This window comes from Puma concolor, chromosome D2, assembly GCF_028749965.1.
Source record: "Puma concolor isolate L17-30 chromosome D2, mPumCon1.1.hap2, whole genome shotgun sequence".
In the NCBI taxonomy this organism is placed as follows: Eukaryota; Metazoa; Chordata; class Mammalia; order Carnivora; family Felidae; genus Puma; species Puma concolor.
Window position 1 is genome coordinate 79,658,713 of NC_141677.1, and position 27,387 is coordinate 79,686,099.

Here is a 27,387-nt window from a genome sequence, read left to right on the forward strand (position 1 = left end):
ATTAAAAAAAATAATAATAAAAAAATAAAGAGTATTGTAGATATTAAATATATATATAAAAAAAAAAAACCAAATTGCTTCCTGTGAGTCCCTAGGACAGATGGGATTGGGCAGAAGTCATCTTTGCTTTACCTGGGTGCTCCAGGCAGCCTGGGACTTTGGAAGGAGGACACAGCCAGTCTCAGGTCGCACGTCCTTTGGTCCAGCACCTTGGTGGGAAGGAGAGGCTGATAATAGTCCAGTTAACACATTATTATAAAAATCTGACTTCAGGGAAATTTAAAAAACACTTTTTAAGTATAGTTTTAAACCGTTGTTCTCAAATGGGGATGATTTTGTCCCCCAGGGGACATTTGTCAATGTCTGGAGACACTTTTTTTTTTTAATGTTTTATTTGTTTTTGAGACAGAGAGAGACAGAGCATGAGCAGGGGAGGGGCAGAGAGAGAGGGAGACACAGAATCCAAAGCAAGCTCCAGGTACAGAGCCCGACGTGGGGCTCAAACTCATGAACCGCGAGATCATGACCTGAGCCAAAGTCGGACACTCAACTGACTGAGCCACCCAAGCGCCCCAGGAGACACTTTCGATTGTCACAACTAGGGGGTGCTGCTGGCATCTTAGAAGTCAGGGACTAAACGTCCTGCAACACACAGGACAGCCTTCCACCCCAAAGAGTTTTCCAGCCCAAAATATCAATAGTGCTGAGTTTAAGAAACTCTGCTTTTGGGGCGCCTGGCTGGCTCAGTCAGTAGAGCATGTGACTCCTGATCTCAGGGTTTTGAGTTTGAGCTGCACATTAGGTATAAAATAAAATAAAATAAAATAAAATAAAATCTTCAAGGGGCACCTGGGTGGCTCAGTTTATGCTTAACTCAGTCAGTTGAGCATCCGACTTCAGCTCAAGTCATGATCTCACGGTTTGTGGGTTCGAGCCCCATGTCGGCTCTGTGCTGACAGCTCAGAGCCTGGATCCTGCTTCGGATTCTGTGTCTCCCTCTCTCTCTGCCCCTCCCCCACCCATGCTCTGTCTCTCTCTGTCAAAAATAAACATTAAAAAAATGTTTTAAATAAAATCTTCAAAAAAAAAAAAAAAAAGAAAGAAAGAAACCTTGCTTTGGAATTAAGCATGTGCAGTTGACTTTGCTCGTTTTAACAAGTGTGTGCTAATTAATAATTGATAGTTAATCAATTAATAATTGTTTTACTAATGAAAACAAAGTTGGCTGTAGCTTCTTCCTCAAGTATCAACCTTAGTCCAGCTTTCTTCCGATAATTTCCTCTAATTGTCCTATCTACTGATTACAGTTGACTACGTTTACTGTCATTTGGGGGCAGAGAAAACCTAAAATCTTTCAGATATGATATTTCACTATAATCTTAGCATGCCATGTATTCCAAGTCTGGGCATACTGAGTCACTCGATAGAGGCTGCCTCAAAGTGGGAATCCCATCAGGTCATGGAGCAATTTCCAGCTTTCCAAGGTCTTCTGTCTGTTATCACATCCCATCCTTACACAATTCAAACAGGCTTGTTTTATTCATAAATAAGTAAACTGAGCTTCAACAACAAGGTTAAGTCAAGGTCAAGTAACTTGACCAAAGTCACATGGCAAATATCCACGCTTCTGGACCTCACCTCTGGTACTCTGTCCCTTCCACCAAATATGCCTTACCTGCTGGAAAAGCGCCCTGAATCTCGACAAAATTTGCAAATGTTCAAAGTTGTCTTGCTGCCCTGTGAGCCTCCCTACCTTTCCTCATAATTTAGGCTCCCCACCCACCCATGTACCCCAAGCCCTGGCACCTTCCCCGGATACACGGTACTCCTCGAGTAGAGCTGCCCTAAGTTATTGAAACCAAAGCCTCCAGACCCACCTTCCCTGATTATCAAAACTGAATGTCAACTGGGGAAATGAACAATTAACGATACGATGAGAGAGCAAATGTCCGGGTGTTAATCAGCTCCTATGTCCCTCAAACAAATGCCCCAAACAGCACAGCCCAGGGTTGCTCGCCCTGAGCACAGACTCTCCTTGGAAACTGTCTTCAACGGTCACTCCGAGTTTTATTTCCAGGTCACAATACAATCATATTTATCACAATATGAAAACCAATGTTTAAAAGCATTCACAGGGGTACCTGGGTGGCTCAGTGGGTTGAGCCTCCGACTTCAGCTCAGCTCAGGTCATGATCTCATGGTTCGTGAGTTCGAGCCCCGCGTCGGGCTCTGTGCTGACAGCTCAGAGCCTGGAGCCTGCTTCAGATTCTGTGTCTCCCTCTCTCTCTGACCCGCCCCCGTTCATGCTCTGTCTGTCTGTCTCAAAAATAAATAAACATTTAAAAAAATAAAAAAATAAAAAATAAAAAAATAAAAGCATTCACATAAGGTAACACTGGTGAGCTAAGACGCACCATAGAAAGATGTCCCTGTCCACCTGTAGGTGTCCCCAGTCTCAATCTCAGGGCAGGAAACAGACAAACCAACCCTGACTGGATGTATTGGGCTATTCCTGAGCATGGAGTTTAGACTAAGATGTTTGTATTTCAACGAATATTGAAAATAGTAAAAAAAAAAAAAAAAAAAAGTCTTTCCTTCCAAGCATACTTTTTGGAATAATCACACAGAGAACAAATTCCAGGCTGAACTTTCTCACTGAGGTCATAGCAGTGGGACAGCTGCTGATCCTTCCAAAAGCACAGGGCATTCCAGAATTGTTATCATCTTTGATAGACTCCGGTTATATTCGACTTTCTTTTCTTTCTCGCAGAATATGAACATGAGACTTCAGGAGCTTTGGGTAAGAATCACCCTGCAGTATATCTTTAAGGGAACGTCCCTACATGACCCCAATCCTCTGACTGTGTAACAGAATCCATCATGGAGGTGGGGGAGAGCAGAAGACAAATAGTGAATTTAATCAAAGGACTCAACAGAGGAAGGGGGAAAAAAAGGTAGCTTCTCTGCCTTTAACTATGGAGGAAACGTTTTCTCCCAAAACTGTTTCATTCTTGTTGCCTATATGTATTTCAGAGAATTATGGATATGAATATGATTTAATAAGTTAGCATTCAAAGGCATAAGTGAGCCAAAATTGTACTAAAGAAAAATCCTAACTTCAGACTTTTAGCATATTCAGAGATGAATGGAGAAAAGCCCACTGTTTCTGGTTAACTTGGGCCCTTCAACACCTTTCTTCCTTAGAAGTCCCTTTATGAGCCATAGGAATACACTTCTATAAGCATCTGACCCCCTACCATGGCAGAAGCCATGTTCCCAGAAAGAACCCAGTTTAAAATAATGTGTGAGGGACTCTGAGCTACCCAAATACACTGTCAGGTCTCACTTGCCTCTGGTCAGAATGAACCTGCTGAATCCAGTCCCCAAAGCACACCCTTAGCTCAGTGTCTACCCCATGAGGCCGCCCTTAGCTCAGTGTCTGCCCTGTGAGCCCACCAAGTACATGTGATGCTCCCCAATAAACTTGGGTGGGCCACTTTGGATGGCAATGATGCCTCATTTCTTTCTCTCTGCTCTTAGATGCTGAGATCCTAACACCATTCCCTGGTGGTGAGTCAAGGTTTTTTTCCTCTTCATTTCATATGACTTGGTGGGTCACGTGCTACCCAACAGAACGATTCCAACTGGGGATCTCTATGCACTCACCTCACTCATAAACCTCTCCTGTTTTTCAATGAACTGGGGAAGCCTCTGCCTCCTTCTTTATCTACTTAGCTCTTTTCTCGTCTTTGTCCAAGCCTTGGGTCTGTAATCACTTCTTAGAAAAGATATCCTGGAGTAGCCCCGTATGCATTCTCAAACACTACAGACGTCTCCCCCTTTGCTTCTTAGCATTTACCATAGTTGTAAATGTAAACTGAATTTTGGATGAATGTGATTACTTCCTCCAGTCTCCTCAGATTAGACTCTCATCTCTGTGACAGCAAAACCAGGTCTGTTTGGTGAGCCACAATACCCGGAGTGCTATCTGCTGTGACCCAGCAGGGGTCAACAATATGTGTTGAAGGGTTGAACAACACAACAAATATGTGTTGAAGGGTTGAACAAATGGGTTAACACAGAATGTGTTCCTTCTCTTAACATGTAATATTTTTGTGTCTTTGAAAGACTGGCCACAACTACAGCTGGTGAATGGGTCAGGCAGATGTTCTGGACGTGTGGAAGTTTTCTACCATGGCCAGTGGGGCAGGGTTTGCGATGACCACTGGGACATGAACGAAGCTGATGTGGTGTGCCGGCAGCTGAACTGTGGGCGTGCCCTCGCAGCCCCAGTTGAGGCCCACTTTGGTGAAGGGGAGGGCAAGTTTCTGCTGGATGATGTGGATTGCACAGGAAGAGAGAGTTTCCTGGGACAGTGTCCTCATACCGACTGGTCTCTCCATAACTGCGGTCCTGGAGAAGACGCCAGTGTCATCTGCTCAGGTAATGGTCACCTCTCCCTCTGAGGGCCCACATCTCATTAAGCAGATGGCATCTTCACTAATTCCCTCAGCGATGCTTGCACCTGTGTAATCATAGCCCATCTCTGGCCATGTGTATGAGCCAAAAGTAAAGAGACGTTGGTAATCTGAGAGCTTCACCTGGAGCTCAGGAATTTTCTAGCCACAAGATGTTGAAATGGAATTTTTTTTTATAGAGAAGAATGGAAGACCTTAGTGGTTCCATTACAAGGACTAGATTTCAAAATGACTGGGAAAAGACAACATTAGTCAACAGCGACATTAATCAATCACTGAATGCAATCTACCTTTCTTCAGGACACTGAAGATAAAGTTTTTCCCACTACAAGTTTGCAGTCTAACGAAGGCAAAGAAAGAGGGAGTTTATAGATTAGAACAGCACTGAGTTTTGTCCTGCCCATTGTGAGTCTGGGCCCTCTATTGCTAATCATAAATTTTCACCCAATTAGTGATTATGTGATTATTCTAGAGCAAGATTTCTCAGTCTCAGCACACTTGATGTTTGTGGTCACATAATTCTTTGTGGTGGGGGCTGTCCTGTGAATATAAGCTGTTTAACAGGATCCCTCATCTAAGAATAGTGAATGACACCCCCAGCTATGATAACCAAAAATGTCCTCAGACATGGGCAAAGGTGCCTTGGAGGGTAGAGGCTTGCTCCTGATTGAGAACCACTCTCTAGACAAACTGATGAATATCCACCAAATATGTGACTAGTATTCATTATACTACCAGCACTAAAGACATAAATGTCTATGCCAGTGGGAAATAAAGGAAATAATGTAGTGGGTCTAGAGCAGTGAACTTGGTCACTTGTTAAAAATCCCAACTGTATTCAGCTAGAAAGACTGGATCCATATGACACTAAGGTAATTAATAAGTCAATTCAAACAATAAAATACCGGGGCGGGGGGGGGGGCAGGAAGTGTTCTGGTTTGTTTTCATTTATTTTTGTTTCTCTTTTTTAACCCCCCTTTGATGTGCCTTTGTTTTATTTTAGTCGTTTAGTTGGGTTTTTGGTTTGGGATTCAATCCAAGCAGACTATTCTGCAAAGCCACAGGGTCGCATCTGTCTCATGTGTGTGACACGTTTGCCTCTCACGTGGAGGGGTTACAGGACACAGCACAGTGACAGCCAGGTGAACGTGTGTTGTTAGACACACTAATAAACAGTTTTGCATGTGATGGTTAATTAAAGTCATCTGAACTAAGGCAGAGAGAGTCAACATTTTCGTTCTAAGAACCCCATTCCTTCATTTTAAAATTCATTTTGAGTTGAAGCATCTCTCGAAACAACCGCCCTTTTCCAACGTTATGTCTTTCTTTTCCCATATATTGACAGAGACTGAACATTTCAAGCCTGCATTGTTAACGGCATGCTTTTGCTTTACTGACATGACATTTTTCGAGCAGAAAAGCAGGGAAGAGTTAAGATAGTGGAGCAGCATGGGGACCCTGAGCTTGTCTCATTCCTGAAACACAGCTAGCTCAGCACCAAACCATTTTGAACACCTAGGAAATTGATCTGAGGATTACCACGACATGACATTTTTCATTTTATGTGCTACCTGGGCAGGTAGTACGTAGATCATGAAGGAAAAAAGGGAATCAATGGGGGGGGGGTGCTCAGATAGCCATATTCTGACAATTATTTGCCATTTCCACATTCCTGGGCCATTAAGATGATGTACCATTAAGTTGCAAATGTGGTTGGGCCACTTTCTTCCTTCCACAAGAGTTAGCTTTATTTTCATTTCGGTTGTGTGGGTTTTAAGTTATTCTCTGGTATTGATCTTTCCATCCAGTGGAATTGCTGTTAAATGCACCACGTTAAGGAAATACCTTGGTAAATTATTTGTAGAGCTTACACAACTATTCAACGTATGTTCTTTCCCACTCGGTGGCTCTTGTGGTTGGAGAAGGGAATGAATACTTTTACATCCTAACAGTCACTTGAATTGTCCACCCTTTCTCCCTGCAGAGAATGCACAGGAATCACTGCCAATGCCACAAGGTAGGAAGTATTTTCATGTTGACTTTGTAGTATTTGTCCTTACTTAATGCAAATTTTTAATGCAGTTTTGGTTTTAAACCAAAAGGTTTTTTGTTGGGATTGCTGAACCAGATTTGGAGGGGGCAACATATTACATATTGTATACATAAACTATCCATGGATTGGTGTACTAGGAAGCTGATGAGATCTGGAATTAGTGAACCCAGTGGCAACATGTTCGAGATAGGCCTGTGTACCAGCCCAGGTGGGCTTTGGGATGAGGGGACAATGGGTTTGGCAACAGCAGGTTTGAGTTAAGTTCCTGAGATCTTGGGCAAGCCACTGACTCTCTTATTTAAAGGGGATAAAAACACTTAATTTGTAAAGCTCCATTTGGGTTAAAAGGAGGTCATGTATGCAGAATGATAACAAAAGCCAAATTTTATTGAGTGTTAAGGATATTCCAGGCATTTTTCTAAGACCTTTGCCTGTGTAGTTATTAGTTATTTGATTCTCTAATTCAGGGCTCAGCAAACCTTTTCTGTAAAAGGTCAGATAGTAAATCTTCTGGGCTTTGTGGAACAGATGGTCGCTGCTGCATTTCAGCTCTGTTGCTGCAGCATGAAAGCAACAGCCATAACAATTTGTAAACTGCTGGGCATACCTGTGTTTCAAAAAAAACCAAAACTGTTTACAAGAACAGCCACTGGGCTAGATTTGACCCCTGCTTTGACAAATAAATTGCAAGCACTTTGCATGCACGACCCATTTAATTTGCACAACAATCTTGTGAAGTGTGTACTATTGTAATTCCCATTTTACTGATGAGGAAATTGAAGCATAGAAAAGTTAATCAACTTGCCCAAGGCCATGAAGTTAGCAAGGGTCATAGATCTGTTAGACTCTGATACCTTGCTTGGCTTTTATGGAGGGTTGATGTTAAAAAACAGACTTATTCTTCCCATTCCGTTAGTTTCTTGAACCAAAAGCCATCTCTGTTGCTCCCTTTCCCTCAATGATCACAACCAACGCTCAGAAAATTCTGCTCCACTTCCCAAAATGTATGCTAAACCCATTAGCATCTCCCAACTCCGCTGTTACTCTGTCTCCAAACCTTCAGCATCTCACCCTCACTATTGCAACAAATTTCTAAGGGGTCTTCTGCATTGGCTCTTTCCCTTCCATCACACATGTAACCTGTTCCTGGCACAGAATCTAGAACTGGCTGATAAAGCATAAATCAGACCATCGCTCTTAACTCAAAACCCTCCAAAGTTTTATTATTATATTTGGAATACTGTCCAGGTCTTTTTCAGTAAGACTGCAAATGATCTAATCCTTGTCTGGGTTTCTGACCACCGAGAAAACACCTCATCTAGCACTGTGCTCCCCACTCGCCTTTTTCCCATCTCTTGAAACTGACAAGGGAGTGCTCCTGCTAGGGCCTTTGCACTGACTTTTCCCTCTGTCTGGAAAGCTCTTCTCTGAATTTTCCTACCTGGCTCCTTGTAATCAGGTCTCAGCTAAAATATCACTGCTTCAGAGAGGATTCCTCTCACTACACAATCCAAAATAGACTCCCTCTCGGTCATGTTCTATTTTATCAACCTCTTGTTTGTCTCTTCGCAGTACTTACACCATCTGAGATTCTCTTTATAGTTTTCTTTTGTTCACCTGCTTGTCATATGTCCCTCCCATCCCACTTTCCAGAATGTAAGTCCTGTGAAAGCAGGAACTTTCAGCAAGTTTATGTCAGAACCAAGGACAGGTCCTGGTGCATAATAGGTTCTCAATAAATATCTATTGAGGGAAAAACAAAAGACATATGCTAGCACTCTGCCTCTGCTATAGAGTTGTTGTTGAAGACAAAGTGTTAGTCACTAACATGCTCAGTGGTCCTCAAACAAAGGCAATAACTCCCTTTGGAAGATACCACTTATCAGGCAATTCTGCCTCCTACACTTATTTATTAAATACAATTCCATTGTGCACCATGATTTCCATCTCTCTTCTAACTCCAGGAAGTTCAGAGCTTAACTGAATAATCAGTTCTAATAACTAGCTAAGAGTTTTGTTGGTTGGTTATTGGTTAAATTAGTTAGTAGGTTGTTTTTCGACTTATTTCTCTTTAATGTCCCATAATGTCTCTATAATGACCCATATTGTCATTAAACTTGCATTCTTATTTTTCCGGATTTGCTATGCAGATATATACATTTTGCTGTCAGTCATTGGAAACATGTAGTAGGGTATAATATACTCAGATTAATAGAAATGTTTACTGAGGGTCTGGGAGGTTGTATATGAACTACTAGGTCCTGTGGGAAGCAGGAGCTGAGAAAGTAGGTCAGATGTGACCATGACCATGGTCATTCTGCTTTTGTCCCAGTTGGGAGCCACTTCCCTAGACAGACAGGTGGCCCCAAGTTCCAAGGGTAACTGGCTTGCTCTCCATGTGTGGACATTCTGAAAAGCTAGTATCACATGTTAAAGCTATTACCTGTCGAGTCTCTTCAAAACAACCACATCAGCAAATACTTCTGAGATTCTATCATGTCCAAGGGACTGCATTTCACCAGGAATTCACTGTATTTTTGCATTTTATATTTTGGACCTGTCACATTAAAGATTTGTTGAAAATTGGTAAGTAAGTAAAATAAAGGTTATTCAATTTAATTGAATAAAAAACATTTCAATTTATTTGTACCAATAGGTGATGGAAATTCAGCAACCACATTATCAGGTAAGAGAACATTTTTTTTTGGTAAGAGAATATTTTGGGGCTATTTTCCCCTGGAATATTTCTGATTACCCATCCAAATCCAGAAAAGAAATAAATGAAAGGGTTACTATTGAGTGATTTTGCTGAGTGACTCATTATAACCTGCCCTTACTTGTGAGAGTATTAGGGTTTTGACCCCAATAGATTCACTAGCTTCTAAAAAAAGGCAAGTAACAATGCCATTGTTTTGAATAAATACTAGAGACAATTTTAAACACAGTGGATTTTTAATTGTCTTTAAGTTTCATTTTGGCCAGCTCCTCTGAGAATATCCAAACTCTTAAGTTTTATAAATGATATGTTTCAAATTTTCTTTGGAGGAAATATCGTTTGTCACATGTAATATTTGCTTATTCTATGAGTTTTGAATAGCGGCTGTAACAAATTGACACAAACTTAGTGGCTTAAACAACACAAATTTATTTATTATCTTGCAATTCTAGCATCAGAATTCCAAAACATATATCTCACTGAGTTAATATCTCACAGAATTATGTTCATTCTGGAGGCTCTAGAGGAAGGTACATTTCCTTGCTTTTTCCAGCTTCTAGAAGCCATCTGCATTCTTTGGCTCATGGCCCCACTCCTGTATCTTCAAAGATGACACTGTAGTGTCCTCAAATTTCTCTCTGCTTGCCTTCTTTTGCCTTTATTTCCACTTTTAAGAATGCTTGTGATCACATTGAGCCCACCTGGATAAGCCAGGATAATGTCCTTTATCTTTTTTTTAATGTCTATTTATTTATTTTGAGAGAGAGAGAGAGAGAGAGAACAAGTGTGGGAGGGGGAGAGAGAGAGAGGGAGAGAGAGAATTCCAAGCAGGCTCTGCACTGTCATCACAGAGCCCAATTCAGGGCTCAATCCCACGAACCTGAGCCAAAATCAAGAGGTTGACACTTAACTGACAGAGCCACCCAGGCGCCCTGATAATGTCCCTTATCTTAAGACAGCTGATTAGCAACCTTAATTCCATCTGCAGCCTTAATTCCCCTTGCCGCATGACATGACATGGTCATGGATTCCAAGGATTAGGATGTGGACAACTTTGGGGGGCCGGTATCCTGCCTCCCACACTTAAATACAATTCTGTAGTTGCTACTCTCAGTGGCACAGAGATGGACACATGTCTCAGGACGTACACTGAAATCTGGTGACCCAGAAAGCAAACAGAGGAAAAGGTGTGATAGAAGAAAGAGGGGTAGCCTCTACCTGAGTCAGTATGAAGAGAGAGGCGATGTTCTTGCCCACTGTCCTTTCTTCTGTCGGTGTTCCTAAGGGATATTGTAAGTAATTGTCAGGGCTACATATGGTGCAGAGGCAGGTCTGGAGGCAGGAGAGAATGTGGAATTGTGTGGATCCATGGAGAGTTCCCATGCTAGGGCAATACCTGTGCCACAGAGCCACGTCAGTGCTGAAACAGGCTGAGGAAGGAAATAAACAGAGCAAGTGAATGCAAGAACCAGGGGGTCCTGATGGTCCAGACCTCCAGCCAGCTCTTAGGGAGAATATTAAAACCCAATACACATCATTCTTGTCACAAACACCAAATATCTGTGCCTGGACATCAAGTCTGGGAGAGAGGGGACACAGATGATTGAGCTGAGCTTCCACGGGGCTGAGGGTCAGCAACTGAGGGGTGATTCATTCTATCACTTACACACTGATCACTTCAGAGCTGAAGCAAAACCGACCTCTTTTGAGACCACAGGGAGTCCCTGGCTGGCCACTTCTTTCTCGAGTCATTGTGGGCACTTACCGCTAACGGATGTTTCTTTATTACAGTTCTACCCATTGCCGTCTCAACTCAGCTGTCTCCCGTGACTGCGGCACGTTCAACATCACCAGGTAGGGCTCCCTGCCCCACCTGCCACCACCATTACCAGATTTACGGCAGCTCCTGTCGTGATAGTCAGCAGTTCTGCCACCACCACTAGACATCGCTGATGTTCTCTTTGAGACAGAACGATTTGAGAAGAAGGAGACAAGAGGACCCTAGAGAGTCAGGATTTCATGCTGTCCAGATTTGCTCTATGTTTATCATCTATAACTACAATTAGAAAACCTCGTAACACAAGGCTCCTCATTTCCCTTATTTCACAAATGTAAAGAGGAAGAGGAAAAAAGGTAAGGGTGAGAGAGAGAGAGAGAGAGAGAGAGAGAGAGCATCACCTCATACCTCTTGCATTGAAGAAATAAACTAGAGCAAAGACCTCATTCTTTGTATCAGTGAATCACATAAATAAGGGACACCTCTTCTTAGTTGTGGGGAATGGTGGTCACAATTATGGGCCATTTTATTTCATCACTGTGCTGCTCGATGCTGACTCACCTGTAACTACGGACATTTCATTCGTACCATCAAATAATCCATATTCTGACAATGCTGATGATAACCTTGAATAAGCCCTCATACCTGCACTGTCCACATAGCTGCTGAGTCCTTGAAGTGCCGCTCAGCAGAACAGACAGCTGCCATGCCTGTCAAACACACACTGGTTCTTTCAAAGGCATGGTGTGATAAAAGAACGTAAAACTGCTTTCATTGACATCTTTATATTGATTACATGTCGAAATGCTAATATTTTGGATATATTGCGTTAAATAAGATATATGACTGAAGTTAATCTCACCTCTTTCTTCTTACTTTTTGAAATGTGGCTACCAGAAAAGTGCAAATTATGTACGTGGCTTTGCACTTCATTTCTCTTGGACAGCATTGCCTCACGCCATGCCTGTCCCCATGACGGCCTGACGTGGATTTTCTTATCTAATCTTCCCAACTGCTGGGAGGGAACTTCTATAATCCCCATTCTCTGAACGGAGGAACCTCATACTCAAATAGGTTAAATATTGTCCGCAAGGTCGATGGAATGATTAACTCAAACAATCTGACTTCAGATCCTAGAGCTTAATCTCTGAACTACCTTAACTCTCTAAACCACATTAAAATCCTTAAACTACTAGAAAGACTGACTGGGCCTGTTGTCTATTCAGAAACCATGAGGATCCGTTTGCGGAGAGAGAAGCTGAGAACAAAAGGCTGAGCTAATCTCTGAGCCAGGGCTGCACTTAGTTTCTTACCCTTCCCGTCTTCCACAAACCAGCTGTCCGTTGCCTATCGGTGGCCCGAGGTCACCAGCATCAGCCCCCTCCACGCCTTGTCCAGTCCTTCCCATCCCAAGTGGCAGCAGTGGCTCCTTCTACTAGATTCTCAGCTCTGTATCTGTCCTCGCTCGGAGCTCCTATTCCTTCCTGAGAGTTGTATGTATGTACTTGCTCCAAAGACATGATCAGCTTCGCGGAGCAGAATCCATAGTTTTCTCATCTGTGACATTGTCCTCACCCCCACCCCTGCACACACACACACACACACACAGAGTTGAGACTGATGACGGCTGTCTGAAGGGCGTTCACTGTTTGTTAAATGAATAAATAAGTAAATGCTTAGATAAATGAGCCCCATCTGGCTGGCCCTAGTTTGTGTATCTGTATCTACTTCCAAATATTAACGGAAGAGAGGGCAGATGCATTAAGTTCTCAGATCTGGTGTCTAAGTAGCTAAGGATTCTTTTGAAATCTGAGTGGCATATTCCATTTACTTGCCGGTACAATGTTCAGAGCCAAGTGCTGGACCACTGGGTTTGGGGCCACTCTCTCCTACCTCCCAGCTAGGCGACCCTCACCAGTTTTCTCTACCTCTTTGTGCTTCAGTTTCCTTATTTGAAATGGGGATAATAGCTATGCACTTCAAGGAGTTGTAAGGAGTAAATCAATGAGTTTGTGTAGAGCGCTTGGCGGAGAGTGTGGCTCACAGCCATGCCACGTGAGTGTAGGCTTCAGTCCCTTGGGGTGTGTCCTGTGGAACGCAGGTGCTTCCCGGGCACCAAGCACTGTTCAAGGAAGAGGGGTTGTGCTCCATGACCACTAGGCTGGGTGAAGAGGGTACAGCGTTTCTGCTCTTTGCTGATAGTCCTGGCCATTTTTCAAAATTCCTCCCCCAGCATCCGGCAACCCCCAACTTGCTTTCTATCTCTACAGATTTATCTGTTCTGGATATTTCACACAAATGGAGTCATACCATAAATGGTCTATTGTGTCTGGCATAATATTTTCAAAGTTGCTCTTCCCTTTAAAATTCCCTGTGTTGAACGAGTTATATAGAGCTAGTTGAATTCTCCTCCTGGAAATATGAAGCAGATGAAAAAAGTCCTTCTCTTTCGTATCCAACATCAGGAGTCATTTTCCTTGTATTGTTGTTTCCCGACAGCACACTCAACTTCCACTGTCCCAGAAGACATTAATCACCCAACCACATCATCAGGTAAGCCAGCCAGCTATGGTTACAACCACCAAAAATGGGTGTGATACTTTGTATTTGCTGCTTCCGCGTTCGAGCCCACAGGAAGGATGATGAGCTGAAGCTCAGGGCCAGGGAAGATTCACTACCAAGGGATCTAGGGACAATGTGATGCCAATGTCAGCTTCAACACCTGATCTTATGCTCCATGAGGATAGGGTTTTTTTGTTTGTTTGTTTTTTGTCTGTCTTGCTCATCACTGTACCTCTAGAAGCTATCGCGGTGCTTGGCACACAGTAATCACTCAATAAAGTTTATCGAGTCAATAAATGAATATAAAAGTGTTGCATGTGTAAATAGGCCATTTAATCCCTCTTGAGGTAACTTCAGTCTTGGCCAAGAACAATCCTGCTCGACAGTGCAGGATGCTGACTGGGGGCAAATCCCTCTGCTCAAGGACACAGACATCACTCTGGAAAGTGCCAGTAGTCCCTCCTTGTACTAATATTCCTCCTCAGAAAGAAGTATTAGTATTTCATAGGTGAGCAAGGTAATGAAGACAAATCCTTCTAACAAGAATTTTTTTCAGCCTCAGCAGATAATGAGAAGTTACCAACTCTCATATCAGATAAGGCGACAATTCCATCACCAGTCCTTACTATCCAGTTGGAAGGTACAAACAGATGGGCCATATTGCTAGGTTATATGATGTCCTCCGTGAGCTCATCCAAGATAATCAGCATCCTTATAAATACAAACCTTTTTAGAACTTTTGCCCAATTCATCACTGACTTATTTTACCACTGCGGAGCACCTTATGCAGAACCAGGAGTTGATGTAAAACTAAAGAAAGTAAGATATTTGGGGGATCAGGATCACATTGAGGCGCTTTCTATCAGCAGCCTGAACTCAACGTCAACCTCATCAGAAAGTCATTCTTCATGAGCCTGTGGCCAGTCCAGATGTTTTGGAAAGGTGTGGCATAGCTAGTGGCTCTTCACAAGCTGTCAGCTGAGTTGTTTTCTGACATGTTGTCCTGTGTCCAACTCAGGAAGAGAAGTTTAAGTTCTAATCACTGTTTCCATATTGTTCCAGTTCTACCTGTGGTCGACTCCTTGTCTTCCAGCCGCAGAGCCAATGCTCCTTGGCCCAGCCTATCAGGTCAGCAGCCTTCCCCACAGGATGCGCCATTGCTCTCGAAGACCCCAGGGGGTCACCACAACCAGGGAGGGAGCATGGGAGCTACGGTAGAGGCCTCAGAGGTGCCTGGGGAAAGACCACAGTTACAGGAAGAGAGATCACTGCCTCCAGGATTTGTCTGGGCCCCCCACTGCTTTGGCACCTGTTCAGCCTCACTCTCCTGATGATCCAGCAAAACTTTCTAAAGTTCAGAAAGTACAGAGATTAAGAAAGCACATAGCCATGCCCCCTTTACCTATGCATGACTGATGCTTACATTTTGCTATATTGGTTTTTCAGGCTTACCAAGAAATAGAGCATCATAAATAAATTTGAAGTTCCTCAAATTCCCAAATCCCAGTCTCTGTTCTCTCCTTCCTCAGAGATAAACACTGTCTTGAATTTTGTATATATCTTCATTTTTCATATTTTTACAAACAGGAATTCTGTGATCTCTATATATGTTATTTCATGTTTTTCTTTCACACAAATTACATTATTCCCCATATATCATTCAGGACCTCTTATTCTTTTTTTTTTTATTTTTTTTTTAACGTTTATTTATTTTTGAGACAGAGAGAGATAGAGCATGAACAGGGGAGGGTCAGAGAGAGGGAGACACAGAATCTGAAACAGGCTCCAGGCTCTGAGCTGTCAGCACAGAGCCCGACACGGGGCTCGAACTCACGGACCGCAAGATCGTGACCTGAGCCGAAGTCGGACGCCCAACCGACTGAGCCACCCAGGCACCCCAGTACCTCTTATTCTTTACTCAGTTATGTTTTTGAGATTCACCCATGTTGATACACATATATAGACACTTCACTGCTTTTTTTTTTAATTTTTTTTCAACGTTTATTTATTTTTGGGACAGAGAGAGACAGAGCATGAACGGGGGTGGGGCAGAGAGGGAGGGAGACACAGAATCGGAAACAGGCTCCAGGCTCCGAGCCATCAGCCCAGAGCCTGACGCGGGGCTCGAACTCACAGACCGCGAGATCGTGACCTGGCTGAAGTCGGACGCTTAACCGACTGCGCCACCCAGGCGCCCCGACACTTCACTGCTTTTAACTGCTGTTTTGTTATAGGGGTTTTTTTTGAATAAGCCATTTAAATTATGCATTTCCCCACTGACAGAGATGCATTCTTTTAATTTTTCATTTCTGCTCTCTTGATGTCAAGTCCTAAAGCACCAGTGCATGATATCCCACAATCTAATCTGCTTTGTTAATAAAAAAGCACTAATAAAAAGCGCATCACACAGTGGTCTAATCATTAAGTAATTTTTTTCCTAGAATGCTCTTATACATGTGGAGTAACCACAAGATTCCTAGTAATTTGTAAGCGCGGCAAATAGGGCGAGTTGAATAGGGAAGTTTCAAAAACTTACCGTAGCTTTGGTTTCCACAGAAGACTGGGCCGTGGTGAGGCTGGTAAATGGCACCAGAAGATGCTCTGGAAGGGTGGAAGTCTTCTACCACGGCACCTGGGGGTCGGTGTGTGATGACGGCTGGGGTCTAAAGGAGGCTCATGTTGTGTGCAGGCAGCTTGGGTGCGGCCAGGCAGTGTCTGCCCCCCTGGGTGCCCACTTTGGCCCAGGCTCTGGAAAGATTCTCCTGGATAACGTGCACTGCAGTGGTGAGGAGAGCCACCTGGCCCTGTGTGCCCACGATACCTGGTTCACTCACAACTGTGGGCATGAGGAGGATGCTGGAGCCATCTGCTCAGGTGAGGGGTCTTTTTGCATTCTAAATGAGCCATGAACAGAATGGGTTATTACAGAAACTGAGCAATGAGCCATTGGCCCCTCCAGTGAGGGTGAGGATTTCCTCTCTTTACACTAACAGGTTCTCTGACGACAAGCCCCTCCCCTCCAGGTAAGACTGACTTGGCCGTTTCTATATCCTATTCTTAGTTCTAGTTCTGGCTGGCTAATATTTACCTGGGTGTTAGAAGTGGAATGGAAATGACCTTGTTAAATCAAGCTGTAAGCAGTTTCCAGAAGTTGGTTTGATTGGTCCTTATCACTTAAAGCCTCAAAGGTTTTCCCAGTCTATAGTTCAATTCCACCATAACACAGGGAACCCAGAATATAGGCATGTGGGGCTGACCTTGCTCTTGTGCAATCAGGTTCTTCTCTAGGAAACCCACTAATCCTGGCCAGAATGACCTCTCTTCTGGGAAGCTGCTTGAGGGTAGATCCCAGGCACCATTTAGCTTGGCGGAGAGCTGAACAGTGAAGAGCAATATTAGCAAAGAGGGAATTCAGAAATTAGCTAAATACCCAATCAGCCAGGTGCCAGAATCTTCCTAAATCAGAATGAAATTACCAGGCAGCCACAGGCAAGACAGGATACTTATGGGGCCATTGGATAACTGGAAAGGTCACTGATTTGGGGATAGTTGTCTATGACTATGCCCATCAGTCATCACAAACCACTTATTTGAGAGAAAATTGCCATTCACTTTCCAGAATAATTAGATCAGAAAATCATCCCTCTGGAGTCTGTGGGGCCTGATCCTTTGTAACAGGTGAAGACACCACATCAGTTGAAAATTTATGCTTATGTGCTTTTGGAGTTCCTCTGCCATTAGGAAAAACCCTGGGGGCATTGCAAGCATTTCTTTTTTATCCTAAAGCAGTGGTTTTTAAACTTTATTGGGTGTCAGAATTACCTGCAGGGGTTATTAGAACACAGATTGCGGGGCCGCCCCCAGAGTTTCTGATTCAGCAGGCCTAGGGTGGGGTGTGAGAATTTGCACTTCCAGAAAGTACAGGATGCTTATTCTGCTGGTCTGGGGACCTCACTTTGAGAACCACTGTCTTAAAAAGAAAGAAGGAATCCTTTTTATCCTAATAAATAAAAGCAGAATTATCATCATCATCTCCATCACAATTATCATTCTCACCATCATCGTCATCATTATCATCATCACCATCGTCACTGCCATCATCACCACCGTTATCACCATTGTCATTGTCATCATCATTGTCATCACCATCATCACCATTGCTACCGCCATCACCATCGTCATCGTCACCAGCACCATCATCATCACCACTGTCACCATCATCACCTTCGTCACCATCATCACCACTGTCACCATCACCTTCGTCATTGCCGTCATCGTTGCCATCATCACCATCACCAACATCACCATCATCACCATCATCAATGCCATCATTATCCACATCCTTGTTACCAACACCAATGCCATCACCATTAGCAGCAAAAGCTACTCGATCTAGTAAGCCAAACTTCGTATTAATGAATCACTTCTCTGGTTGTTTTTAGTTGATGTGATTTTAATGGTTATGTATATGCAAAGTTAAACATCCAAGCAAGAAGATAGGTAAACTATTGCAAACTTATGGATATTCATTATTACGTAAGTAATCAGGTCTCTGTGGATGAAGCAGTTTCCATTTATAGCCAGGAGCCTGAGGTGGTTGCACTCATGGCCTCCTCTTTATCTGATAGCCACTGCCCTAATCCAAATCCTCATCACCTCTTCCTTCCTGGATGAACACAGACTTCTCCTAACTGGCTTCCCTGCCTACAGGCTCCCAACATTATAGTCTATTGTTTACATGCAATCAGTTACTTTTCAAAAATAAAAGTCAGACTTATGGAAATTTAACTTACCTACAGTAAAGATCACCATGTAGTTCAAAGAATTTTGATGAATGTTTGCAGTTATGTAAACATCACTACCATCAAAATATAAAACATTTCTACTACCTTAAAGAGTTTCCTCATGCCTCTTTCTATTCAATCCCTTCTCTTAACCCCAGGTCCTGGCAACTACCCATATGATTTCTGACCCTAAAAAAGTTTGACTTTTCCAGAATATTGTATATTTTAATCAGACAATATGTAGCATTTTGTGTTGGGCTTGCTTACATAGCATAACACTTTTGAGATTCACCCATGTATCTCCAAGAATCAGACATTCATTCTTTCACATTGCTGAGTAGTATTCCACTGTATGGATGTGACAAATGTGTTTATCCATTTGCCACTTGATGGATATTGAATTTATTTTTAATTTTTGACTATTATTAATTAAGCTGCCTAAAACATTCATATATAGATTGCAAACTATTTTCCAAGGTGGCTGTACCATTTTGCATTCCCACTAGCAACATATGAGAGTTACAGTTGCTCAACAATACTTGTCAACCCTTGGATTCTATTTTTTGTTTGATCATTATAGTCTCCTCTCCTATAATGAGAATGATCTCTCTTTGTGGTTTTAATTTGCCTTCCTTTGATGACTAGTGATACTAAGTACATTTTACTGTGTTTATTTACATCTCTTCTTTGGTTAAGCATCTGTTTAAATCTTTTATCTTTTTTTGTCTTACGTTGTAAGACAGGTCTTTATATATTAAAGAAATATAGAAATATTATATATTATAAAATACTGGGTACAAGTATTTTCTCAGATGTGTGTTTTGCAAATGTTTTCTCTCAGTCTACAACTTGTCTCTTCATTTTCTTAAGTCTTTTTTAAGGAGCAGAATTTTTAAGTTTTAATGAAGTCCAATTTACCAAGATTTTTTTCTTCAGTCAAATGTGCTTTTATATTCTATCAAGAAATCTTCACTTGCCCAAAGTTCTCAAATATTTTGTCCTGTTTTCTTCTATAAGTTTCATAGTTGTAGGTTTGTCATTTAGTTCTATGATCCATTTTTGTCGACTTTTTAATATGGTTCAAAGTATTTTTTTTCCCGTATAGATCTCTAATCATACCAATGCCATTTGTCTAAAAGACTCTCCTAACTCCACTGAAATACCTGGCACTTTTGTCAAAAATAAAATAATCATTAATACGTGAGTCTATTACTAAACTCCGTCTCTTGTTCCACTGGTTTATGTTACTATTCTCATGCCTGTGTCACATTGTCTGGATTCCTGTAGCTTCAGACTAAGTCATGAAATCACTTTGTTCTTTTTTCTTCTTTTTCAAAATTGTCTTAGCTAACCTAGGCTTTTGGCCTTTCATATAAAATTTTTGAATCAACTTGTCAATCTCTACAAAAAATATCTGCTGGGATTTTTAGTTTAGATTATGTAGAGTCTACACATATATATTTGAGTCTATATATAAATTTGGGGGAAACTGACATCTTAACAATATTGAGTTTTCTGATCCATCAACACAGGACATCTCTTCATTCATTTAGGTCTTTCATTAACTCAACATTTTTTTATGTTTCTATGTTCAAATTTTGCCCATCATTATCAGACTTATTTATAACAATTTCATGGTTTTTGATGTTGCTATAAAAAGGTATTTTTAAAATTTTCTATTTTGGTATTTGTCTTTGTGGCTAGTGAGTTGTTTCCCAAAACAATGAAGTATTTATTGACTTGGAGACATTATGACAACTGTTTAATTTATTCATTCCTTAATTTATTAACCTCTTTCTTATCCATTATCATACTTGATTCCCACTTTTACAGATCAAGAAACAGATATTCATGTCTAATGCGTGGTGAAGTGAGAATCAGATCCCAGATTAGAAGAATCCTGTCTTTAGGCTGGAAATTCACTAAGCTCTTTAGAACTGGCTTTTATATTTCACCAAGAGATACCAGAAATTTGTTTGGAGTGCCAGAGAACTTTCCCTTTTCTCAGCTTTAGTTGTGTGTCTGCGAGGTGCCAGCTATCACTAACCAATGTTTTCTTTTCTTTGTAGCTGCTGAAATAACAACGGAACCCATTACCTCTGAGGAAGAGCAAACAGCAACAGGTACTTAAGAAAGCAGCTTTTTTTTGAGTTTATACTGAAGCTTCATATCTTCTAATTTATTCAAGTTTACAAGTTATTTCTAGAAATTGGAAAAAAATGTAAATTTAGTAACAAACATTGCTAGGAGTCTCCAGTCCCTAGCAGCATCCTTGAGGTAGCTAAGTAAAGATGTTTCTGAGAATATGCTCCCAGAACTACAGATCAACAGCATATTAAGATGAATTGCGAGCGCTAACACACGTGACGCGCGCACGCGTGCCCGCGTACACACACACACACACACACACACACACACACACACAGGTTCTATGGCCCAATGAATTTAGGAAACATTGTATTAAACAAATTAAACAGGTGCCTTTGCTACAGGACATCTACGAGTCTTTAATATACAATTAACTCTATAAAACCCCCACTAGAGGGCGCCTGGGTGGCTCAGTAGGTTAAGTGTCTGAGTTTGGCTCAGGTCATGATCTAAGTTGGTGAGTTCCAGTCCCGCTTCTCTCTCTCTTTCTCTCTCTCTCCCCCTTTCTGTCCCTCCTCCACTCATGCGCACTCTCTGTGTCTCTCAAAAATAAATAAACATTAAAAAAAGGTTTTTTAAATCCCCACTAGAAGTCACAGCAGGCAATGCTCATAAAATATACTCCACCCAATCCCCTTTCCCTTATGTATCATCTCTTAGGAGGTTCTCTGCATAATATCAGTAAGGAAAATGTAAAATCCAAGTATCTGGGAGTAATACATATGCTACCACAGTATTCTAATCAAAATAAAATGCAGGGTGCCTGGCTGGCTCAGTTGGTGGACATGCGACTCTTGATCTCAGGGTTGTGGGTTCAAGCCCCACGTTGTGTGCAGAGATTACTTAAAAATAAAATATTTTTTAAAAATTAAAATGCCTAGTTCCTCATGTCTCTGAATGTCTGAATTGAAGGTCGCTGTCCTCCAATACCCATGCTGCCTAAAATGAGCTCTCCCCACATCTCTTCTGCCCATTTCTCAAGGTAGGGTCCCCTGGTCTCCACAAGAAGTCATATCCTGCATATTTGTATTTTTTTCTTTTGACATCCTTATAATGCACCTCATATTATAGTTACTTGTACACAGATTCTAGCTTCTGACTGAGTTTAAGACTTTTATTTATTTTTAAAAATTTTTAAAGTTTATTTATTTATTTTGAGAGAGAGAGAGAGTAGAGGAGGGGCAGAGAGAGAGAGGGAGAAAGAGCATCCCAAGCAGGCTCTGTGCTGTCAGCGCAGAGCCCAATGTGAGGCTCGAACTCACGAACTGTGAGATCATGACCCGAACCTCAATCAAGAGTCGGACGCTTAACCGACTGAACCACCCAGGCACCCTGAGTTTTAAGGCTTTTAAGTGCAAGCACTCTGACTCAGTTTCTTTGCATTGAATAAGTATTTGTTATTCATGGTGGCACACAGCATCATTAATTTGCAGAGGCTTATTTTATTGCCTTTAGGTCTCCTTAAGTATGATGTTCTTAAGTTTATGTTCTGTTTCTTAAAGACTTATTTCTACCGAATCGAGGATTCAAGGATAAGTTTACCACGAATATCTAACAGACGACTAAAAAAACTAAACCATCTTATTTGATGGTGACTTATTTAGATGAATCAAAAGAAAACACAAAGCTCCGGAAGGGTCTCAGAATGAGTCCTTCGGGTAGTGTGTCCGCTTTCTTCTTTCTGCTCCACGGACTGATGGTGACCTAGCTTTGTGTTCCTCCTAGCTGATGGCTTCTCAGAGCCCTCACTGACCACAGCCTCTGCGGCCTTGACTCCTCTACCTGCAGGTATGGGAAACAGTTCCTGGGAAATTAAGGGCTGATGGAAAGCAGGGAGAGAGGCATTTCTCCAAGCTGGAGTGAACGCGGGAGCCAGCCCACTTACATATTACGGCATTTAGAGCAATTTTCTTCACCTTTTTTCACCTTTTGGTTCACCTCAATTTCTTCATCTGTAAAATGGAAACCCATGCCACGCCACATGGGGTTGCAAAGATTAAGAGAGAAACGTTTAAGTTAGTGGCTCTCAGAGGCTCTGGCATTTCACTCACAAACAACATATGTCAGTTCCTGACTCAGTTTCCTTTACATAGTAAAGCCATAAAGAAAGATTATGGGGGACAAAGGGACCAAGTTGCTGTGAGACTAATGTAGTCTGGACAACAGAAGTCCATTTAGATACGATCTGCGTGTGGATCTTTCCTATTTCATTAGATATATTGACATTTCCCATTTCCAGGCTATCCATGGCAGAGGAATAACATGGATAAAGTGACTAAAAGAACCTGGGAATTCTGAAAGTTTCTTGAAAAAGAGTTTCATCCTTTGCAAGGGGAGATTTAGTAAAGACTTGTTGAAGGGATTTGAATCTGAAGATTATTCTGACTATTCTTAACTGTGCGGGTACATGAGGACTGTGTGATCTTGCATGTTTGTAAACTGGGGACATGATGACCTAGGGTTTCAAAAGGATGAAGGAAACCCTCCAGATATGGGAGGGGGGCGGTCCCCCAGTGTTTCTGCTGCTTGTGCATCCCCAGGAGCCTGGATGGCCGTGAGGCTGGTGAATGGCACAGGGAGGTGCTCGGGCCGAGCAGAGGTTCTCATCCAAGGCACGTGGGGGACCGTGCGTGATGACCTCTGGGACCTGGCCGAGGCCACAGTCGTGTGCCGCCAGCTGCAGTGTGGCCAGGCCGTGGCGGCACCCACGGGGGGGCGGGGAGCACTTTGGGGCAGGTTCCAGGAAGATCGTGCTGGAGATGTGCAGTGTGTGGGCAGCGAGAGCCACCTGGGGCAGTGCGCACACAGGCGTGAGGCCAGGCACGACTGCGGGCCCATGGAGGATGCCAGCCAGCGTCGTGTGCTCAGGGGAGGAGCTGTCACCTCCCAGGATGTCACTGCTTTTATGCACCCTCAGGCATTTTCAACCTGTGTCAAAATCAAGTCATTAAGCAATGTATTGAATAAACTCCATATTGCAAGCATTATTATAATAAGCCATGCCAATGCCTTTCCATCTTCAGGTGCTAATGGCCCACCAGCCCCCAACCCCACCTTAGGTTCTGAAGCTGCTTCCTCAATGTACACACTCACAGGTGGGTCATCTGTGCTTGCTGCTTTTGCTTTTGGTTCTATTTACCCTCTAGAAGATGCTTCCTCAATCTATACTTCGGTAGAGGCACTTAGAGATGGCAGAGCCACCCCTACTGTGCAAGGGTTGTAGATAAGAATAAAAGAGGGCATGACATTTTACAAAACGAGACGCTTATCCATCACCTGGCACTCTCAAAGTGTTCCTTTTCTGTCAGTTGTTATTCCTGGGAAATCCAAATTGTATTCCACTGGTTCCAAACTCTAATCAAGTTTAAAAGAACCCAACAGGTTAAAAGCATTATAAAAAGCAGATGATGCCCAGAGCATCTGACCATCTATCAGATGCTGGCAGTGGGCCAAGCTTACTCAAATTGGTGCCTATAGAGCCTACAAGGATGGAGAAAGCTGCAGAACTCCCAGTGCTGAGGCACCCAGTGTGAGCACTGTTCTTGCATCCGACCTGTGCTGGGTCTCCATCTCCTCTGGCAGCAGCCACGGCACCTGTGGGTTATTACTGAAGGTTAAGGCCAGCTCCACCAGCACCATGTTTCCAACTAAAAAATGAAACCACAAACCCATTCTCCGCACTAAATATCCAGTTTGCTGCATTAATTGCTATTTGACATTCTAAACACTGATTTTCCCCAACTGACCCCATAATGATATATGGTCATGAGATCATTTGAATTGATGTTTTATAAGGCAAAATGAGGAATAAGAGTTGCTGAAAATCTCACATTGCTTAGGTAACACATAGTCTAGATAAATTGGCCAAACACCTAGGGCAAGCCTAAAAAGTCCAATCATCGACACAAATGCCATGTTGCCATGATTGCACACAGTTGATTGTTTTCTAAAAGAGAAAGAAGAGAGATGGAAACAGAGAGACCCAGAAATGGACTCATGGGCATTCAGAGAACTAGAGTGTACAGACCATGGGGAATATTCCAAAACTTCATCTTAAAAACTGGATAACTAAGTTTAAAGACAGGGTGAAGTGAGGGTTTCCCTGCCTAAAACTTTGTGGAGGAAACCAATGGAAGACTCAATGTCATATTTGAGTCTGACTTTTCAGGATGTTCTCATTGTAAACTTCTTCCTTTCCTACATTTAGGAGGTTCTTGGTCACAAATGATGTCCCTGTTTATACATTTATAGGTGATGGACTGTCAGCTACCATCCCCACAACAGGCCCTTCTATCCTTCACTCTACACTCATACCAGCAGGTAATGCCTCTCTGTGACTTGCTTCATGTTTCCTGAGCATCTGTTCTGTGCCATGCACAGAATTAAGGGCTTTCACAATATTGTTGCTCCACAATAACCATAAAGGAAGGCATGATTTCCAACATTTCATAAATGCATAAACAGAGCTCAGAAAAGACAGATCAACAGAAGGCACTGTGTGACAACACTAGAGTCACACAACCATATGTGGTAAAGGTTGGCTCACCCAGACCTGCCCAACTACAAGGATCACTGTGGTTGTTTTCACTGTGTTTTTCTTGATGACATGATCGAAGTTACCTCAGGAGTGCTAGAGAAGGAAGGTGTGAACAAGAATTAACTGCTCATCCCAAGATGATTTGAGAAAATGATATGGAACGGTTAAATGTCAAGAATACTATTAGGCTCTCTACAACAGAGAATTGCTACAATAAAATATATGAAAGACAAAATGTCACCTATTGACTTCCATTTTCCCTGCACTGCTCCATTTGAGCAAAATTTATCTCCTCAGCTATGTCTAGGCCTTCTCGTTAGCGTATATGCTAATGCCTCTTTGCCTTTAATTACAGACCTAACATTTCCAGGGGCGCCTGGGTGGCTCAGCTGGTTAAGTGTCCAACTCTTGATTATGGCTCAGGTCATGATCTCATGGTTCATGAGATAGAGTCCCACATCAGGCTCTGTGCTGATAGCGCAGAGCCTGCTTGGAATTCTCTCTTTCCCTCTCTCTCTTACCTTCCCAATGCTCACTTGTTCTCTCTCTTTCTCTCTCAAAATAAATAAATAAACTTTAAAAAAATTTTAAAAAAGAACTATCATCTCCATAAGCCATATCTGCTATATGAACATCACCAGGTAATAAACAAACAATTCCTTTAAATATCCCCTGGGGATATTTACTTCCAGATCTATTGGGCCACATTGCAGAAGACAAGTCCTCTCAGTAAGAATGAATAGAAAAAACAATTAAAATAAAGTAATTTATAAAGGCTGTTCTTTTACTGTAGATGATGAAGATTATGTCAAGAGACAGCATTTCTGAAAACTTGAACTATTATTACCTAACAGTATACCCCAATATAAGAAATCTCCCCAACCTTAGAGAGTTAGATCTCCAGTCTCTGTCTTCCTCGTATCTCCCCAGGAGCCTTCGTGGCCGTGAGGCTGGTAAATGGCACAGGGAGGTGCTCGGGCCGAGTGGAGGTTCTCATCCAAGGCACGTGGGGGACCGTGTGTGATGACCTCTGGGACCTGGCCGAGGCCACAGTCGTGTGCCGCCAGCTACAGTGTGGCCAGGCCATGGCCGCACCCACGGGGGCCCACTTCGGGGCAGGCTCCGGGAAGATCGTGCTTGATGATGTGCAGTGTGTGGGCAGCGAGAACCATCTGGGGCAGTGCGTGCACAGGGGTGAGGCCAGACACAACTGCGGGCATCTGGAGGATGCTGGTGTCGTCTGCAGAGGTAAGGGGCTGTATTATTTTTTTTAACCCCACATCACTTTGTCTCCTTTCAGACATTTCTCAATGATTATTTTAATGACTCATATTATAAATGGCACCATAGGCCTTAGCATGTGGATTTCTTCTGGCCATCAGGTGCTGATGGTTCACCAGACCCCACTCCAACCACAGAGCCTGAAACTGCCACCCGAGCATACACACTGTCAGGTTGGTCCATTCTTTTCATGGTTCTTTTGCTTTGAAGATTTTCCTCCCTAGAATGTCCCTTTCCTGGGGCGCTTGGGTGGCTCAGTCGGTTGAACGTCCGACTTCGGCTCAGGTCATGATCTCATGGTACGTGGGTTTGAGCCCTGTGTCAGGCTCTGTGCTAACAGCTCAGAGCCTGGAGCCTGCTTCAGATTCTGTGTCTTCCTCTCTCTCTCTGCTCCTCCCCTTCTCATACTCTGTCAATCTCTCTCTCGGAAAATAAATTAAAAACATTAAAAAAAAAAAAAAAAAGAATGTCCCTTTCCTAAACCAAGTTAGTAGGGTCTTTGCATGGAACAACTCCAAGGAGCACCACCCTCCTAGAATGCACCGTGAATTCTATCACCATGCAGGTCACCACATGTGGTACGTGGATGGCGATTCCAGGTCACCACATGTGGTACATGGATGGCGATTTCTGGGCTTGTGCAGCCCAGTGGTCCTGCATGGTTGAGTCACTCCAGGGTAGAGTGACACCAGCAACAGCCATTCTACATCATATCACATCATACAGAAGGGCACAGAGCAGAAGGGGAATCAGGTTTCTCGTTTCACCACTTAGACCTCTTAAATAATTCTTGAACTTGCCAAAACAAAACCTGGATGTTGAGAATATTTAGTTGTCTCTAAAGGGTTCAGAGGCTCAGTCAATTAAAATAAAGTAAGTTGAGATTGAGTTAATTTCTACCAAATAATATTTATGGTGATCAAGATGTATTTTAAAAACTGCTGATAGATTCACATATTAGCAGATATTTGTATGATCAGTATGTAGCATCCTTTTAATTTCAGGAATCTGAAAAGTACAAAAACAAATAAGTGGTTAGAAGAGGACGCAG

At 42.6% G+C, this 27,387-nt stretch overlaps 1 protein-coding gene across 1 annotated transcript in view; it reads left to right on the forward strand.

The window, feature by feature from the left end:
- The first annotated feature begins 4,232 nt into the window (after positions 1-4,232).
- The window catches only part of LOC147576210 (scavenger receptor cysteine-rich domain-containing protein DMBT1), a 101,135-nt gene continuing 77,980 nt past the window's right edge, over positions 4,233-27,387 (forward strand). The window contains exons 1-11 of the mRNA XM_086679468.1: positions 4,233-4,443; positions 6,415-6,495; positions 9,188-9,217; positions 11,039-11,101; positions 13,524-13,577; positions 14,649-14,714; positions 16,143-16,475; positions 17,778-17,981; positions 20,440-20,493; positions 23,542-23,613; positions 24,770-24,838. Coding sequence (XP_086535594.1) covers positions 4,233-4,443; positions 6,415-6,495; positions 9,188-9,217; positions 11,039-11,101; positions 13,524-13,577; positions 14,649-14,714; positions 16,143-16,475; positions 17,778-17,981; positions 20,440-20,493; positions 23,542-23,613; positions 24,770-24,838 — 1,237 coding nt within the window. The remainder of the gene's footprint in view (positions 4,444-6,414; positions 6,496-9,187; positions 9,218-11,038; positions 11,102-13,523; positions 13,578-14,648; positions 14,715-16,142; positions 16,476-17,777; positions 17,982-20,439; positions 20,494-23,541; positions 23,614-24,769; positions 24,839-27,387) is intronic.